Consider the following 19,519-nt stretch of genomic DNA (forward strand, 5'->3'; position numbering starts at 1 on the left):
CTCTGACTTTACATCTACAAGGTGGACTGACAAGGTAGGAGTGTCTAATAGAGTGGACAGTGAGTGGACTGGGAGTGGAGTGATTAAAAACTCCAGCAGCACTGGTGGGGGTGGGGTGCCGCCATGCTACCCACCCAGAGAGCGAGGCCAATTGTGCTCTCTTGGACTCCCGGCCATGGATGGCTGTGATTATAAAAACAGACTTGGGGCTCAGACGTGGCCTTCAGCTCTGCACTTCCCTCTTTGCACCTCAGTCTGGTTGTGTTTCAGCATCAGGCTCCCACAGTGACCAACAAATAGTGTGAGGCTACTGTAGATTTTGATAATATATGAATAAAACATAAGAATCCAAACTGCACTCTAAAACAAGCACGTGTAGGTCTTTATCACGTTCAAGTTCTTTTCAGCGGTTGATGTTCGAAAATCCTGAAATCTGGGTTTAAATCTGAAGTTTAAGGGGTCATTAAGTTTAGGGGGTCATTAAGTGTGAACCAGTGTGCAGATGTATGTGAAGCTGCTGTTTGTTGCAGGGTTTGAAGTGTAAATTTGTTTTCCACAGCTGTTTGTTATTTATGGAAACAAGGCTGCTAACAATGTTTGGGGTCACAACGTGCCGGCGGCAGAGCAGATCCTGCCTGACGCTTCTCAGGAGGAGCGGGCGGAGTTTATAAAAGCTAAATACTGCAGGGGTCTTTACCGCAAAGCCCACCCTCTGATCTCTAACCAGACGCTGCTCAACCAGGTGAGACTGCACATCACTAGGTCTTCTCTAGACTCCACTAAATGCTAACACAGCATCATCCCTGATAATTACTGAATACATTTATAGTAGTTACTAAATAATTTATAGTAGATTCTGAACCATTCACAGTAGAATCATTCATAATAGATAATTCACAATTTATACCATATACTAAGTAATTCATATTAGTGAATAATTCACAGTAGACACTGAATAATTCATAGTATATACTGAATAAATTGTAATTGATTCTGAATAATTCATAGTAGATACTGAGTAATTTATAGTAGATACTGAATAATTCATAATAGATACTGAATAATTCATAGTAGATACTGAGTAATTTATAGTAGATACTGAATAATTCATAATAGATACTGAATAATTCACAGTAGATACTGAATAATTCATAGTACACACTGAATAATTCATAGTAGTTACTGAATAATTCATAGTAGATACTGAATAATTCGCAGTAGACACTGAATAATGCGTAGTATATACTGAATAATTTGTAGTTGATAGTAAATACTTCATCATAGTTCCTGATCATTTTATTGTAGATACTGAATAATTAGTGGTAGATTCTGAATAAATTCATAGTAGATACTGTATAATTCATAATGGTTACTGTATAAATTCATAGTAGATACTGTATAATTAGCAGTATATATTGATTAGCCTGTAGTTTCAGGGATTGAAAGTCTTGTGTTGTTGTTGTTTGGGTAGCGTCTTTGTGAGGTGGTCCGTGGTGTGGATGTGGAGGAGACCCTCTCTCTGCTGTGTTCTGGAGCGAAGGTCCAGGTTGGCCCTCAGAGTCTCTCAGCCATCAGCCTGGCTGAAAATGCCGGACAGGCCCTGCAGACTGAGCTACTGAGACACAACGAGTACACCGGTCAGAATCACACTCACGTTATCATCAGGGCCAGTTTTAGTTCAGACATACAGTTAACCTTATCACTAACAAAGACTACTGGAGTTTTATATGAATTATTTCTCACTCATAGCTCACATAAATTGTGTGGAAAATGCAGATTGTAAACTTTCAGTGCATACCGTATTAGAAGAGGAGATATTTTATTATGAAAAGTTAATGCTGTGTGTAAAGTCTCATTTGCTTAGGGGTGGGCGATATGAGCTCAAATTTATATCATGGTATTTTGTAGTATACTGACGATATTATATTCTGACTAAACACGTGTAGTAGTAGTGCTAATAATAATAATATTAATAATAATAATGATGATAAGATTTTTTACCTGCATATGTGTAAATTCATATCACTGCTGTCGGAACAAAAACCTTGTATATCCAAAATGGTAACTTTACAGGAGAAGGAAGAAACCTACTTTACTTTTAATGTAAGTCAATGGAACCAGACATTTTTCCAAGTCACTGTGTTTATCACTGTGTATGATATGGCAAAATCCACATCAAGAGAAAACACCATACTGCTATCTGTTTTATACACTACACAGTTTTTTCATTTTTGACATCAAGACTCGAACCTGTCCCTATGTAAATATAATGTAAATGTAATTCACCTGTGTAACTTGATATGTAATTAATTATGGTTTTACCAATTAGTAATTCTGTAATATAAATTGAATGTACTGCAGAATGACAGTAATGTCAAGACTTAATTGGCCACAAATTATCTGAAAGTGTTTCCTCTGTTTTGTTTTCTGGTTTGGCTGATTTTCTGGTTCTGTGCTGTTTTACAGAAGCGCCTAACGTTGACCAGCAGAAGCAGACAGTGGAGCAGATCGGTAAGACAAACTGACATGCTCATTTATTTAAAGTCCCATTGATACATGGGAAACCAGCAGTTACATATATGAGATCTTTAAAAGTCCTTCATTTGTGCAGTTTATGCACAGAAAACAGACAGGTTTTTCTTACCGTGCCTTTAAGACTGATAAATGTGTAAATGACCTTGGCTGATTGGATACCCTATTTTGTGCCTTGTTTGCATGGCCACATATAAATAGCGGCCTACAACAGTTTAGCCCCACCATTCAGCTACAGCAGTTTAGCCCTACCATTCAGCTACAGCAGTTTAGCTCCACCCATTCAGCTACAGCAGTTTAGCTCCACCATTCAGCTACAGCAGTTTAACCCCACCATTCAGCCTACAGCAGTTTAGCTCCACCATTCAGCTACAGCAGTTTAGCTCCACCATTCAGCTACAGCAGTTTAGCTCCACCATTCAGTCTACAGCAGTTTAGCTCCACCATTCAGCTACAGCAGTTTAGCTCCACCATTCAGCTACAGCAGTTTAGCTCCACCATTCAGTCTACAGCAGTTTAGCTCCACCCATTCAGCCTACCGCAGTTTAACCCCACCCATTCAGCCTACAGCACATATAAGAAGTGTTTCAGCCCGGACTGCTTTTTGAATGAGGCACAGGGTAGCGAATCAGAACAGAGCTTATTTCCATATGTCAATCTTAAAGGCACAGTAATAAAAACATCCTGTCTAATTCTAAGGGATAAAGAGAAGTTGAAAAATGCATGTCATGTAGAAATGACGTGCATTAAACCACACAGATGTCAATAGGGGACCTAATGGAAAAATATATGAGGAAATTTTAGGAAACGAGCCCTTTAATGATGTTTAAATAAACCTCAATTACTTGTATTTCAAAAATAATGATGTGAGCCGTTAGGCTTTTCTGCAAGCCTTATAATGGAATAGAGAAGTGAAGATCCAGAGGAGAAGACGGATCAGAGGGATATGAAAGTGACCCTCTCTAAACTACCTTCTTTGTTGTGGATCTTTTCCCATGTTGTTCTTGGTTCCTCTTTTATTCAGAGTGAAAACTGTGAGTTCTGCATGTGAATCTTCTGAACATGCTGTATTATGCTCTACTCAGGTCTGGAGGAGCTCCATGGGAAGCTGGAGGACGAGCGGTTTCTATTCTCTCTGGAGAACGAGTCTGCAGCCTATGATGTGCTGGACCTCAGAGAGGTTATCTCCATATTCAACAAGTCTTCAGGGTGAGCACAGTGCCTCTGTGTATTAGGGCCAAACTGAAAATCGCTTGGCTGATGGATTACCCTGTAAATAATGGATGAGAATGGACATATTATATTCTACCATATATACATCAATCAATCATACCATTATGACCACCTCCTTGTTTCTACATTCATTGTCCATTTTATCAGCTCCACTTACTATATAGGTGCACTTTGTAGTTCTACAGTTACAGACTGTAGTCCATCTGTTTCTCTGCATACTTTGTCAGCCCCCTTTTACCCTGTTCTTCAGTGGTCAGGACCCCCATGGACCCTCACAGAGCAGGTACTATTTGGGTGGTGGATCATTCTCAGTACTACAGTAATGCTGATGTGGTGGTGGTGTGTTAGTGTATTTTGCGCTGGTCCACCACCCAAATAGTACCTGCTCTGTGAGGGTCCATGGGGGTCCTGACCACTGAAGAACAGGGTAAAAGGGGGCTAACAAAGTATCAGAGAAACAGATGGACTACAGTCTGTAACTGTAGAACTACAAAGTGCACCTATATAGTAAGTGGAGCTGATAAAATGGACAATGAGCGTAGAAACAAGGAGGTGGTCATAATGTTATGCCTGATCTGTGTAAATCATAAGTACAAAGTGATTATTTTCTGTAAAAACGTTCATCTGTGAGGTGCATTCATTAATTTTGTTTGTGTAACACAGCTCGACATGTCAAAAACCTGGAAAAATCAGCTTTAATATTGTGTTAATGTTACCACGGTACAGAAAGTGTGCACAAGGACTAAGGTTCATTTTGCAGCGCCCTCTAGGGGCCGTCCCACCGGCTGAACAGAAATTGACTCATATTTTAAAAATCCAGCTCTAAGAAAACAACTCACACCTCTCCACGAACTAAGCTTTCCTCATATCAAACCACCCTGTACAACTGACACAAACAAGCAGCATTGAACCCTCTGGGGTCCACAAACTCGCCTGTGCATCAAATTTGATGTTTCTGAGTCTCTGTGATAATCCAGCGCAGAAATACAGTTCAAGTTATGAGCCTATGAAGAGGGGTTGAGATACACGTCATCTGCCTCTCACCATGTGGAACTGGTGGATTTGTATGTCCGTCTACATTCTGTGTGAAACTGAGGTGAGAGTCCGAGTCGAGTCTCTGAGGTGTACGTCCGAGTTGAGTCTGGAGTCTCTGAGGTGAGAGTCCGAGTTGAGTCTCGGGTCTCTGAGGTGAGAGTCCGAGTTGAGTCTGGAGTCTCTTAGGTGAGAGTCTGAGTCACATTGTGAGTCTCTGAGGTGAGAGTCCGAGTCGAGTCTCGAGTCTCTGAGATGAGAGTCCGAGTTGAGTCTGGGGTCTCTGAGGTTTGAGTTGAGTCTCTAAGGTTCGAGCTTGGAGTTATGAGCCTATGAAGAGGGGCTGAGATACATATCATCTGCCTCTCACCGTGTGGAACTGGTGGATTTGTGTGTCCGTCTACTTTCTGTGTGAAACTGACCAATGGACACTCAGGAAATTACTGAGGACTGACCATCATGCTGGAAACCCCTTATTCTTCATTCAGTCCACATCGGAGACACGTGAATTGGTGTACAGAGAGTTTACAGCTGCTGAAGCTGCTGCAGCGGTTTTGGAAAGTAGTGATGAAGATAACGGAGCATTTAGATATGAAACATATGAGGATCATGTTATATGAAGAGCCTTTAAAGGACAGTTTAAGAAGAGATGAACAAATCGAGGGAAACGCCCTCAGACACCAGAGGGTTAAACACTATAAAACCACTTGTATGCTGCCTAGCTCACCTACAAAGATGAAAATACGGCTCAAGTTTTGTAAATCATTCTAATTTTCATCCAAATATTATATTCCCTCAACATGACTGAAAGAAAAAATTCTGAGGGAACTCCAAACAAGACGGCATCTAGAAGGCAGCGTACATTACAGTAAAATGTCTTTATATCTTTCAGTGTTAATGGTGCTTTCACAGATGTGCAGATTACCCACTAATACCACCCCCAAACCATGACAGATGCTGGATTTTGAACTTTATGCTGGTAACAGTCTGATTGGTCCTTTTTTACTTGTGACTCATCAGACAACAATACACGTTTCCACTGATGTTTATTCTGCATGTAAGCTTGTATTACTCACCTGTTGTGCATTAATCAACACCTGTGTGAATGTGTATTACAGGCAGACTCACGAGTTTGAGATGTTGACCCTGACGGACAGTCTGAGCTGCAATGCGGATGGACAGGGCTCTCTGCTGTCCCACATGCTGCATATTATCAGGGTACAGTCACTAATCTATTATTACAATAACAATATATTATTAATAATAATAATTCTCTTCTACACAGACACCACTGCTCAGATCACTACTCAAACTGCTTCAATCACATAAACCAGTCTGTTTACAGATACATGTACAAAATGATTGTAATATGATGAATGAAGTTCTAATACATTTATTATCCAGAATGAAGTTCTAATAAATTAACCTCCAGAATGACATTCTAATAAAATTAACATCCAGAATGAAGTTCTAACAAATTAAAATCAAGAATGAAGTTCTAATAAAATGTGTATCCAGGATGAATTTTGAATAAAATTAACATCCAGAATGAAGTTTGAATAAAATCAATATTCAGAATGAATTTCTAATAAAATTAATATCCAGAATGAATTTCTATTAAAATTAACAAATTAATATCCAGAATTGAAGTTCTAATAAAATTAATATCCAGAATTGAATTTCTAATAAAATCAACATTCAGAATGAATTTCTAATAAAATTAATATCCAGAATGAATTTCTAATAAAATTAACATTCAGATTGAATTTCTAGTAAAATGAATATCCAGAATGAAGTTCTAATAAAATTAATATCCAGAATGAAATTCCAGTAAAATTAATATGCAGAATTAAGCTCTAATAAAATCTAAATCAAGAATGAAGTTCTAATAAAATTAACAGTGCATTTTGGAATCCTATTAGAATTATAAATTAAATAATAAAATATCAAACTTCATCCTAATTTACTGATTGTAATTTAAATATTTAATGAATGTTGTACACACAATACTGTACAGCACTGATATTAAAATATTAATCGTTTGACCTTTTAAAACAGCATTTTGCTCTATAATGTTGCTTTATTCAGCCGTTATTGGTTGATTTGGGTTGAGGAGAAAAGTGTGTACGTTGTTTTTTTTTCTCTCTAAACTGTCGCTGTTACAGGCTGAAGCGTTAAGGTCGCTGCTCTCTGTGTGTTTAGGTGGTGATGCCGGGGCCGCTGGCGGACGAGGAGCTGGAGGGGGTCATGGCCGTGTCCAGGCTGTCTCTGAGAGAGGGCAGTGGACTCCAGCACGCTGAAGTTTGGGCTTCACTCAGACCCGGGGAGATGCTGATTTACCCCACACTGCCACACACTCCGCGGAGCGTGTTCCCTCTGAACCTGCACACGCACTACAGTCAGTACCCTCGCCTGCGTAAAACACACACACCTTCACATCAGCGCTGTCGGGACAAAACCTTGTGTTTCCAGTTTTGTTGTTTTTCACTTTTTGACATAAACTGTAAATACCAGCTGCCCTTTACATCGGGTTACCCTGCAAAGCGACAAAGCGGCCGGAGGTCATTCATTTTCAATGAGAGCTGGCGATTTCCGGCAACAGGACGCGGTGCGAACTTTGGTGGCGTGAAGTGGGCGGAGTCAGCGACGTGACAAAGTTGAGTGGAGTTTAACTTTATGCAAATAAGGAGCAAAGCGATGTGGCGATTACCAGTAGGAACTGAGCGTTGCTGTGAAGCAGTGCGCTCCAGAAAAAACATTTACTAATATTCATATTCATATTCGCTAAACTCTTCACAGACGCCGTTAAATTAGCCACTGAAAACCTAGGCAGGAAGTAAAAGTGCTGGTAAAACCCAAGGTGGAAGTACGTCACAGCTTCTCATGCACATAGCCATAGATATCCATACCTAGATGCCGCGTTGCCTGTTGTTCTCTATCTGAGGCGACATGGATTGTATTGAGAGACGATGAGTCTCAGGATTAAATCAGCCACAACTTCCTTATTACTCAACCGATTTTCACCTAATTTGCTTTGTTATAATCCTCAGACACAGATTAATCCGGGCTGCACGGATCTGCTCTCGGTAGCTTTTATTACTTTAATAACTGATCGTGATAATTATCCGTCCGGACCAGCAGGAAAGTATTCAGTCTGCACCTGACAGTAAAAACCGAGTTTAGCGCGAGAAACACAATCAGACACATCAGCAAATCCATCACTGTGTGAATCACTTCTCATCTTAATACACATAAAATCAAAGTAAACCCCCAAAAGAAGGACGGAGCTGAAGTTGGCTTCCAATTCGCCAGCTTCTTGCTCGAGTTTTCCCGTTCCACCTTAAATGGTGCCACAGTCACTTTCTGGTGCCTGAAGCTGCACCATTTAAGGTGGAATGAGGAAAATTCAAAGAAGATACTGGCTGATGCACCATTTAAGGTGGAATGGGAAAATTCGAACAAGAAGTTGGCTGATGCACCATTTAAGGTGGAATGGGAAAATTCGAACAAGAAGCTGGCGAATGAGAAGCTGACTTCAGCTTTGTGTAAGAAGGTGCTAACAATCTATTATGAATATCTACATGGATTAAGGAATGCTGTAACTTACCCAGCTACGAAGCTTTAACCATCACTGTAAATAACTAACTACTGCATGAAGTTAAGATCCCCTGAATAGACTATTAAATGAAATAAGCTTAATATAAAACCAGAGGAAAAACAATCACATCAACAGGTTCTCTGTGCTTCATTAACCACATGGCCACATCTACACAAACATCACACAGACAACACACATCACACAGACATGAGTGTGGATCACTGTGTTCCCTCCGTTATATAATCCTATCTCACTTTCTGAGAGCAACATTCTTGAAATAGTGTAATTTTGGACAGTATCTTTCTGAAACTGCCGCTCTTTCGCTGCAAATAGACAGTAATCGAAAGACCAAATACTGTTTTCCTCACATACTGACTGCACAGACACGGGAATTAAATAAAAATAAGCCCACAAGTATGGAGCTGCTAAGGGGCTGTGGTTAAAAATTAAAAAGTTAATGACATTGCGTTCCCTCACAAAAAAAATGCGTTCCCTCGCAGATGTTTTGCATTCCCTCGCAAAATATATGCTCGTCAGACAGCAAGCAGACGTAGGTGCCCAACGACATTGGCCACATTAGAGCTTTGTTTTTAGCATAGCTACCGTTAAAAGCTGTTTTCCCAGTTTGCCCAGTCTGTGCTGAGTTTATTCAGCAATTGTTGCAAAATATTTGCGAGGGAATGCATTTTATTTGCGAAGGAACACAAAATATTTGCGAGGGAATGCATTTTATTTGCGAAGGAACACAAAATATTTGCGAGGGAATGCATTTTATTTGCGAAGGAACACAAAATATTTGCGAGGGAATGCATTTTATTTGGGAAGGAACGCAAAACATTTGCGAGGAATGCATTTTATTTGCGAAGGAACGCAAAATATTTGCGAGGGAATGCATTTTATTTGCGAAGGAACACAAAATATTTGCGAGGGAATGCATTTTATTTGCGAGGGAATGCAAAAAATATTTGCAAGGGAATGCATTTTATTTGCGAAGGAACGCAACATATTTGTGAGGGAATGCATTTTATTTGCGAGGGAATGCAAAACATTTGCGAGAGAATGCAAAACATTTGCGAGTGAATGCATTTTATTTGCGAGGGAACGCAAACATTTGCGAGAACATTTCAGGTTTTTTTTTTTAAGCACGGCCCCTTAGGGGCTCTGTATACAAGCGATTCTGACGAGGATTTTTATTTTGTGCGGGAATGCATCTGATTTGTGCTTGGCGTCAGTGAAACCATGGCAACCAATGGTCTGCTCGAGTTCAGAAACGCCCACAGGTGATGAGCGATCGGCGGTTTGGGCGACGAGACAAAAAGTCGCTGCCGGTGTGAATGTAGACTTAAAGCTTCTTGATGAACAGACCCATGAAAATGGACCAGAATTACTGGGAGAAAGTCCTGCTCCATTAACTCCCCTTCAGAGATAAGAATGTTTTTCCTTCTCCTGTAAAGTTCTGATTCTGGAGATACGAGGTTTTGATCCGACAGTGACGGTACATAAAGAGGTGGAAAGGTCATTTATTGCACTTGATACTGAGATTAAATATTGACCTTTAGCACTAATAGAGTTACAGTGACATAATGGCTTCATTACTTTAGCTCTTTAATTATTATTAATGTATTAATCATATTACTCAGTAACTAACCTGGCTGTAAACCTGTGATGTCACAGTGAGTGGAGCTGAATGTGATTGATGAATAGAGTGACTGTACACACTTAAAACAGGTGGTTCTTCAAGGGTCCTATAGTAAAGAAAATGGTTCTATATGGATCCATAACCACTTAAAGAACCCTTGGAATGATTAAAGGGTTCTTTCATCATTAAATGGTTCCCCACATTATTTGAGAATGTGCTGTAGATGGTTCTGTCTAGAACCTTTTTGAAAAACATTCTGTATAACACAAAAAAGGGTTCTTTTATTATTACAAGCTTGACATTGCCACAGTAGAACCCTTTTTGGTGTTATATAGAACCATCTACAGCACATTCTCCCTCAACATGAAGAACCCTTTCACCATACAAAGAACCCTTTAATCATGCAAAGGATTCTTTGAGTGTTTATGGTTCTATATAGAACCATTTTCTTTACTACACTCTTAAACAGGATGGTGCTTCAAGGGTTTTTAGTAGAGAAAATGATTCTGAATAGAACCATGAACACTCAAAGAACCCTTTGCATGGTTAAAGGGTTCTTTGCATCATAAGAGTGTTCTTCAGATCGATGGGGAATGTGCTGTGTATGGTTCTATATAAAACCTTTTTGAAAATGGTTCTATATAGCACCCAAAAGGGTTCTTCTATTGTTACGTTGTTGAGCTTTAACAACAGAAGAACCCTTTTGGGTGCTATGTAGAAACCTTATCAAAAAGGTTCTATATAGAACCATCTATAGCACATTTATGTACATTTTTCATCAACCCAAAGACCCTTTCATGATGCAAAGAACCATTTTCTTTACCAAAGAACCCTTGAAGAACCATATTTTTTAAGAGTGTAAAGAACCCTGAAGAACCATCAGTTTTAAGTGTGTATGCTACAGCTGTACTGATACTATGACTAATCACTGTATCTCACAAAACTGAATTCCCAAACAAAAGTTTCTTCGGTGCCTGAAACCCTGAGTCTGAGGTGAAATATTGTGGGTTAATATAACACCAATTCCAAAAAAGTTGGGACGCTGTGTAAAATGTAAATGAATGTAAATAAAAACAATGCAATGATTTGCAAATCTCATAGACCCATATTTTATTCACAGTAGAACATAGAACACATATCAGACGTTGAAAGTGAGACATTTTACCATTTCATGAAAAATATTAACTCATTTAGAAACTGATGGCAGCAACGCATCTCAAAAATATTGGGACAGGGCCGTGTCTACCACTGTGTAGCATCCACTCTTCTTTTAACAGCAGTCTGTAAACGTCTGGGAAGTGAGAAAACCAACTGCTGGAGTTTTGGGAGAGGAATGTTGTCCCATTCTTGTCCGATGTAGGATTCTAGCTGCTCGACAGTTTCTGGGTCTTCTTTGCCAGATTTTTCATGATGTGTCAAATGTTTTCTATTGGTGAAAGGTCTGGACTGCAGGCAGGTCAGTTCAGCACCCGGACTCTTCTTCTGTGAAGCCGTGCTGTTGTGATGGACGCAGTATGTGGTTTAGCATCGTCTTGCTGAAATATGAAGGCCTTCCCTGAAAGAGACGCTGTCTGGATGGGAGCACATGTTGTTCTAAAACCTCTATATACTGTTCAGCATTGATAGAGCCTTTCCAGATGTGTAAGCTGCACACGCCATAAGCACTAATGCAACTCCAGACCATCAGAGATGCAGGCTTTAGAACTGTGCTCTGATAACAAGCTGGATGGTCCCTCTCCTCTTGAGTCTGCAGGACACGACGACCGTGGTTTCCAAAAAGGTCGAATTTTGATTCAGTTGACCACAGAACAGTTTTCCGTTTTGCCTCAGTCCATTTAAAGGAGCTTTGGCCCAGAGAAGACGGCGGCGTTTCTGGATCATGTTGACATATGGCTCCTTCTTTGCATGATACAGCTTTAACTTGCATTTGTGGATTATACGGCGAACTGTGTTCACAAACAGTGATTTCTGGAAGTGTTCCTGAGCCCATGCAGTGATTTCCAGTACAGAATAATGCTGTTTGCAGTGCCGCCCAAGGGCCTGACGATCACGAGCATCCAAAACTGACCGTCAGCCTTGTCCCTTGTGTATAAGGATTTCTCCAGATTCTCTGAATCTTTTGATGCTGTCATGTACAGTAGATGGTGGAATGTCCCAATTCTTCATAATTTTACATTGAGGAACATTTTTCTGAAATTGTTCCACAATTTTTAGACGCAGTTTTTCACAGATTGGTGAACCTCTGCCCATCTTTGCTTCTGCGAGTCTCTGCCTCTCTAAAATGCTCTTTTTATATCCAGTCATGTGAGTCAGTTGTAAATTGCTCCTCCAGCTGTTTTTTATTAGTACCACTTACTTTTCCAGCCTTTTGTTGCCCCGACCCAACTTTTCTGAGATGCGTTGCTGCCATCAAGTTCTAAATGAGTTAATGTTTTTCATGAAATGGTGAAATGTCTCACTTTCAACATCTGATATGTGTTCAATATTATATTGTGAATAAAATATGGGTCTATGAGATTTGCAAATAATTACATTCTGTTTTTATTTACATTTCTCTACATTTTACACAGCGTCCCAACTTTTTGGGTTTGGGGTTGTATTTTCATGATGTAATATCACAATACTTCAAAACGTTTTCATGGTCCACAGCAAAGTGTGCCACATTTAACTGCCAATCCAATGACACATTCAACACTTTACAAACTGTACTGAACTAAATCCATTTAAACAGGATGAATTATGCTCTCTTTGTAAACAAACATCCAGCTGGGAAGTGTTTTTAAAAACTGACTATATCCTCAAAATGCTCAGAAAGACACATTGTGACATACTGTGACTCATTTATCACGAAAACAGTAAATATTTTCATACTGCACAGCTCTACTTCATATTATTTTGCCTCCCTTCTGACAAAAGTCATTACATTGTCATGCAATATTATGGGAAAACAAGAATTTAGTCTTTTAGGTGATGATATGATGAATAGTGCTTAATATGAGCAGGAGCAGGAACCAACAAGGTAGAAAACATCAGTTTAGATTTCCGGTTGACTGTTATAATGGCTGATTTTAAGAAGGATAATTGACATTATTAATTGGATTTTTGATGTTATTGTATTAATGGGATTCTGTAATTTTGCAGGCCTGCACTCCACTGAGAACACCATTCAGCTCACCGCAGCAGAAAAGTGAGTGACTTTACTTTCGTTTAGTAACATCAGGATCAGCCAAGACTGAAGTTTGATTCTTTAGTCTTAGCACTGGAGCTAAGATGCTAATGTAGCTAAAAGTAATGGAAATATTAAGTAAGTAATTTAGGATGGAGGTAAAAAATGTAATTTTTGGCAGAACTGTTGCTTCATTTCTGTTGTGTCCCTTGCAGGACGCTGTATCTGCAGTTTGAGCGCGATCAGAGCTGCAGCAGCTGGTTTAATCTGCTGCCCAAAGCCGCCTCATCTCAGAGGAAAACCCTCCAGCGGTCTGTGTACACGCTGCCGGCGGGGATGAGGGGGCGCGTTCCTGCTGAACTGGAGCGCTGCTTCTCACACATCACTCTATACGGTCAGTCACAGGCTGAGGAACAGTCTAAACATTGTAGGCCGAAATATAAAGATTGTTGGGGTTGCAGCAGAGCGACTTCTGAGGTGGTCCGTGAACCGTCGTTCATTTGATTTTCATTTTAAAAACCAGTATTGAAAAACGGCAAATGGGTCGATTCTCGTTTCTGGTTCTGTTATTGTCAGTGGAAAAATCAAGAAATAGCTTTGTTTTACAGTTTCACAAACTAATCATAAAATCAAAAAACAAACAACCAGCAGTGGAGCAAAGGGTCGTATTCTAATGATCCATATTTAGAATTTCCCCTCATAAGCGGAAATAAACGTGCAGAGTGCAGGTGTGGAAGCTCAGGAATCACAGAAATCAGGCCTGTGGTTCTGGGTTATCTGGTCGGCTATATTACTTTTTGTATAAGCGTTTGTGTATTTGACCTGTACAAACTAGATGAGAAAGAGACGATGTAGGGAAGAAACTGAACTGCCCCCATTTGATGGAGGCTTCGTGCCCCCCCCAGATCAGCTGCTGATGTGCTCAAGTTCAAGAAGTTTTCTGTTGGTGTTGTGCCGAACTCCCCTATGCGTGACCGCGCTTCATACAGGCTTACGAACCCTAGATTACGTTCTGTCTTTCAGTCATAATGACAGCACTGTAGCCTCTGGTGAAGAAGGAGACTCAGGAGAGACGGTCACCTCCACTCCCTGCTGGATCTTTACTGTCCTCGTCATTGTTTAACCGCGACAGCCTGATTTCTGAGCTCCTGCGACCGTGGGTGCACTCTGCACGTCTCGCGGTGGGGTGCTGGAGCCTATCCCAGCTGTCATTGGGCGGAAGGCAGGATACACCCTGGACAGGTCGCCAGTCCATTCAGTTGCTGTTTGTTTGTTTTTTGATTTTATGATTAGTCTGCAAAACTGTTAAATAAGCTATTTCTTGTTTTTCGACTGACAATAACAGAATCAAAAACGAGAACTGACCCATATTCTCGTTTTTCGATACTGGATTTTGAAATGAAAATCAGATGAACAGAAGGTACACTGACCTGAGGTCAGGAATTGATTCAGTTTTCAATATTTTACGTGTTAAAAATGGAACATAATGAGATCTATTCTATCTGACCTCATGGCATGAGCCCCGCCCCTCCCCTCCCACTTCACTCTGATTGGATGTACAGTGCTGCATAATCCCTGCCCACTCTGATAGGATTCATCCAGATGCAAAAGCCCCACCCTTCAGCCCACTTTACTCTGATAGGCTGCAACCTGGTGCATAAGCCCCGCCCCCAGCCAACTTTACTCTGATAGGATGCATCCAGATGCATAAGCCCTGCCCCTCAGCCAGCTTTACTCTGATAGGATGCATCCAGATGCATAAGCCCTGCCCCTCAGCCAGCTTTAATAGGATGCATCCAGATGTCTAAGCCCCGCCCCTCACCCAACTTTTTTGATCTAGATGCGTAAGCCCCACCCCTCAGCCCGCTTTAGTCTGATAGGATGCATCCAGATGCATAAGCCCCACCCTTCAGCCCACTTTACTCTGATAGGCTGCAACCTGGTGCATAAGCCCCACCCCTCAGCCAACTTTACCCTGATAGAATGCATCTAGATGCATAAGCCCCGCCCCTCAGTGCACTTTACTTTGATAGGATGCATCTAGACGCATAAGCCGCACCCCTTAGCTGACTCTACTTTGATAGGATGTATCCAGATGCATTAGCTCCGCCCCATCCAGCTTTAATAGGATGCATCCAGATGTCTAAGCCCCGCCCTCATACCCACTTTACTCTGATATGAAGAAAAAAGAGCAACAGAAAATAACTAAAATGAAACTGTGAACAAGGAATGAGTGAAAAATGATATAAAATGAATGAAAAATGATATGAAGTGAAAAAAATAATCAGCAATAAAAAAATAAATACTTAAGTCAAAGTAAAGAATAATAAAACAATGCTACGCTGAACTGTTTTAAGCTGCATTTTAAAATGACAAAGTTCTTGATGAGATTCTGGTGCGAAGGACTTCAAAGTTTTGGAGCAAAAATGCTAAATAAAGGTTCTTCAGGGTTCTTTAGTAAAGACAATGGTTCTATTTTGAATCATTTGCATGGGACAGTGGTTCTTCAGATGGAGAATGCGTTCTTCTATTGTTGCGATGTCAACCTTGTATACAATAGATGAACTCTGTTTGGTGCTATAGAGAACGCTTTTCAAAACCGTGCTGTATAGAACCATAAACAGCACATTCTCCATCAATCTAAAGAACCAATTCAACATGCAAAGAACCTTTAGAAATGCTCAAAAGCGTTAAATGGCTCTATACAGAACCGTTCACTAAAGAACTCTGAAGAACTTTCTTTTTGAAGTGTTTAACTTACACAAATATCCTATTCTGCTGTTTTGTACGGAAGTCCAGAGAGGCCATAAGGTAGTTATCATTTTCTGGATTGTTATCTTGAGATAACAAGATAATTATCTTGTTATCTCCAGATAACAAAGTTGTTATCTTGAAATAACGAGTTGTCTTGCTATATCAAGATAACAAAAGTTATCTTGAGATGAGTTCATTGTCTTGTTATCTCCAGATAACAAAGCTTTTATCTTGAAATAATGAGTTAGTTATCCTGTTATCTCGTGATAACAAAAGTTGTTATCGTGAAATAAGGAGTTAGTTATCTTGTGATAACAAAAGTTGTTATCTGGAGATATAATGATAAGAAATAAGAAGTTAGTTATCTTGTAATCTTGTGATAACAAAAGTTGTTATATGGAGATAATGAGTTAATTATCTTGTGATCTCAATATAACTAAGTTGTTGTCTTAAGATAATGAGTTAATTATCTTGTTATCTCTAGATAACCAAGTTGTTAACAAGATAACAGGTTATTTCAAGCTATCTTGAGATAACAAGTTGTTATCTTGAGATAATGAGTGAATTATCTAGTTCTCTCAAGATAAATCTTTTATCTTGAAATAATGAGTTGGATATCTTGTTATCCTGAGATAACAAAACTTGTTATCTTAAGATCTTAAGATAGTTAACTCGTTATCTCAAGATAACAATCCAGAAACGGCTCCTGGTCTCTCTGGACGTCCGTGGTTTTTGAATGGATTCAGAGTCTTTGAGAGAGAATCCGGCTGCTGCTGAGAGCTGCTGCTGTCTCAGCCGTGGTGAAGATGCCGTGTGGTCATGTTTCAGGGCTGAAGGTGGACGGTCTGTACCGCCGCTGCGGAACCGCCACTAAAATCTCCCGTCTGGTGGAGCAGCTGCGTTTGGCTCCAGCTAACGCTGTCCTGGGAACAGATGAACTGGACGTGGTGGACGTGGCTGGAGCTCTCAAACTGTTTCTGAGACAAATGCAGGAGATCATACCGTCATCAGAGAGGAGCGACTGGGTGAAGGCAGCAGGTAACGAACTCTGACACAGCTAAACCACAGCTTACTGCCACACAGTCATTACAGGATCAGTCACTGCTCTTACAGAGAGGGTTCTTCAGGGGTTCTTTAGTAAAGAAAATGACTGTGCAGAACCATGAACACTCAAAGAACCTTTTACAGGATTAAAGGGTTCTTTGCATCATGAAATGGTTCTTCAGATTGATGGAGAATGTGCTGTAGATGGTTCTATACAGAACCTTTTTGAAACGGGTTCTATATAGCACCAAAAAGGTTCTTCTACTGTTACAAGCTTAACATAATAATAGAAGAACCCTTTTGGGTGCTACATAGAACCTTTTGTATGGTGAACGATTCTTCAGATTGATGGAGAACGTGCTGTAGATGGTTCTATACAGAACCTTTTTGAAATGGGTTCTATATAGCACCCAAAAAGGTTCTTCTACTGTTACAAGCCTAACATCATAATAATAGAAGAACCCTTTTGGGTGCTACATAGAACCTTTTGCATGGTGAACGATTCTTCAGATTGATGGAGAATGTGCTGTAGATGGTTCTATACAGAACCTTTTTGAAACGGGTTCTATATAGCACACAGAAGGGTTCTTCTACTGTTACAAGCTTAACATCGTAACAGTAGAAGAACACTTTTGGGTGATACATAGAACCCTTTGCTAGGTGAAAGTGTTCTTCAGGTTGATGCTGTAGATGGTTCTATACAGAACCTTTTTGATAAGTGTTCTATATAGCACCAAAAGGGTTCTTCTACTGTTGCAAGCTTATCATAATAGTAGAAGAACCATTTACATGGTGAAATTACTGTCTGACTCATGTAGACCCAGAGTTTCCCCATTATCTGATTACTCAAGTGCATATAAACGCGTTGATCGGATTACTGACAAAATCTGATTTTCTGCAGTTATCGGATAATTAAGTGCATGTAAACACTCACTGAGACGTCCAAGCGTTTGATTTGTCCTCTGTTTCTTTTTAAACTGTTTATATTCACAATAATCATAATCATTTCTCTAATTGATCATCTTTGCTGGAGTATTTTGTTCATTCTTAACCTCAGAAAATGTAAACATGACGGATGTTTTGTATTATTTTCCAGGTCACGCTCACGAGACTCAGAGGCTTCCGCAGTATCGCAGTCTGGTGAAGCGCCTTCACCCCGACAACAGAGCCACACTGGCCGCTCTGTGTGGTCACCTCTATGTGTAAGACATCAAAAACTGTTATAATATTGTTATTATTGTTATTATAGCACTGATGAAAGCTTTAATGCTGTAAATAAGATGCTGTATTTGATTCCTGCTGGTTCTGTACTGTTTGTGCTCAGAGTGCAGCTGCACAGTCAGGTGAACCGCATGACGGCTCATAACCTGGCGGTGGTTTTCGTTCCCACGCTGTTCCAGGAGCTCGCCATGAACACTGACGTGGTCCGACTCACCAAGGAGCTCATCATCCATCACACGCTCGTCTTCCTGGTGAGAGCTTGTGTTTCTGTCCTTCACAGACTTCCTCACTTCAGCAATCCCTCTTCATTTATGTGATTTCCAGTCAAAACGGCCACAAGTTATTTATTTTTCAGATATTTCTGATGAGACTATAAACACCGATCAGGCATAACATTCTGACCACCTCCTTGTTTCTACACTCATTGTCCATTTTATCAGCTCCACTTACTATATAGGTGCACTTTGTAGTTCTACAGTTACAGACTGTAGTCCATCTGTTTCTCTGATACTTTGTTAGCCCCCTTTTACCCTGTTCTTCAGTGGTCAGGACCCCCATGGACCACCACAGAGCAGGTACTATTTGGGTGGTGGATCATTCTCAGCACTGCAGTAACACTGACGTGGTGGTGGTGTGTTAGTGTGTGTTGCGCTGGTCTGAGTGGATCAGACACAGCAGTGCTGCTGGAGTTTTTAAACACCTCAGTGTCACTGCTGGACTGAGAATAGTCCACCAACCAAAAACATCCAGCCAACAGCGTCCTGTGGGCAGCGTCCTGTGACCACTGATGAAGGACTAGAGGATGACCAACACAAACTGTGCAGCAGCAGATGAGCTATCGTCTCTGACTTTACATCTACAAGGTGGACTGACAAGGTAGGAGTGTCTAATAGAGTGGACAGTGAGTGGACACAGTGTTTAAAAACTCCAGGAGCACTGCTGTGTCTGATCCACTCAGACCAGCGCAACACACACTAACACACCACCACCACGTCAGTGTTACTGCAGTGCTAAACAAAACAAACAAAACACTGCATCTCTAAAACAGTAACTTTACAGAAGGAAAACATTTTCTTAATAGAGAATTTTTATTGCAGCTAATTTTGGATCATTTCTATTTGTAGACTCATCATGAAATGAATAAATATTGGGGGCCTCTGACTTTTGCACAGTGCACACATACAAAGGGCTTTTTAACTGTCAACCACATTTTTATAAATAAGAAATTCTTGTTACAATTTACTGTTCATGTTTATTTATGTGTATTTACTCTTTATTCTGGTGTTGTATTAAAGCAATA

At 40.3% G+C, this 19,519-nt stretch overlaps 1 protein-coding gene across 2 annotated transcripts in view; it reads left to right on the top strand.

Annotated features, from left to right (window-relative positions):
• The window catches only part of LOC118819943 (arf-GAP with Rho-GAP domain, ANK repeat and PH domain-containing protein 1), a 50,568-nt gene that overhangs the window by 29,325 nt on the left and 1,724 nt on the right, over window positions 1-19,519 (top strand). For both annotated transcript variants that reach the window (XM_036587962.1, XM_036587963.1), the window contains exons 13-23: window positions 560-742; window positions 1,472-1,637; window positions 2,467-2,511; window positions 3,618-3,741; window positions 5,916-6,015; window positions 7,000-7,195; window positions 13,176-13,221; window positions 13,416-13,594; window positions 16,783-16,992; window positions 18,095-18,200; window positions 18,323-18,470. In XM_036587962.1, the coding sequence (XP_036443855.1) occupies window positions 560-742; window positions 1,472-1,637; window positions 2,467-2,511; window positions 3,618-3,741; window positions 5,916-6,015; window positions 7,000-7,195; window positions 13,176-13,221; window positions 13,416-13,594; window positions 16,783-16,992; window positions 18,095-18,200; window positions 18,323-18,470 (1,503 nt within the window). The remainder of the gene's footprint in view (window positions 1-559; window positions 743-1,471; window positions 1,638-2,466; window positions 2,512-3,617; window positions 3,742-5,915; window positions 6,016-6,999; window positions 7,196-13,175; window positions 13,222-13,415; window positions 13,595-16,782; window positions 16,993-18,094; window positions 18,201-18,322; window positions 18,471-19,519) is intronic.

Source organism: Colossoma macropomum, unplaced genomic scaffold (assembly GCF_904425465.1).
Source record: "Colossoma macropomum unplaced genomic scaffold, Colossoma_macropomum, whole genome shotgun sequence".
NCBI classification, from domain to species: Eukaryota; Metazoa; Chordata; class Actinopteri; order Characiformes; family Serrasalmidae; genus Colossoma; species Colossoma macropomum.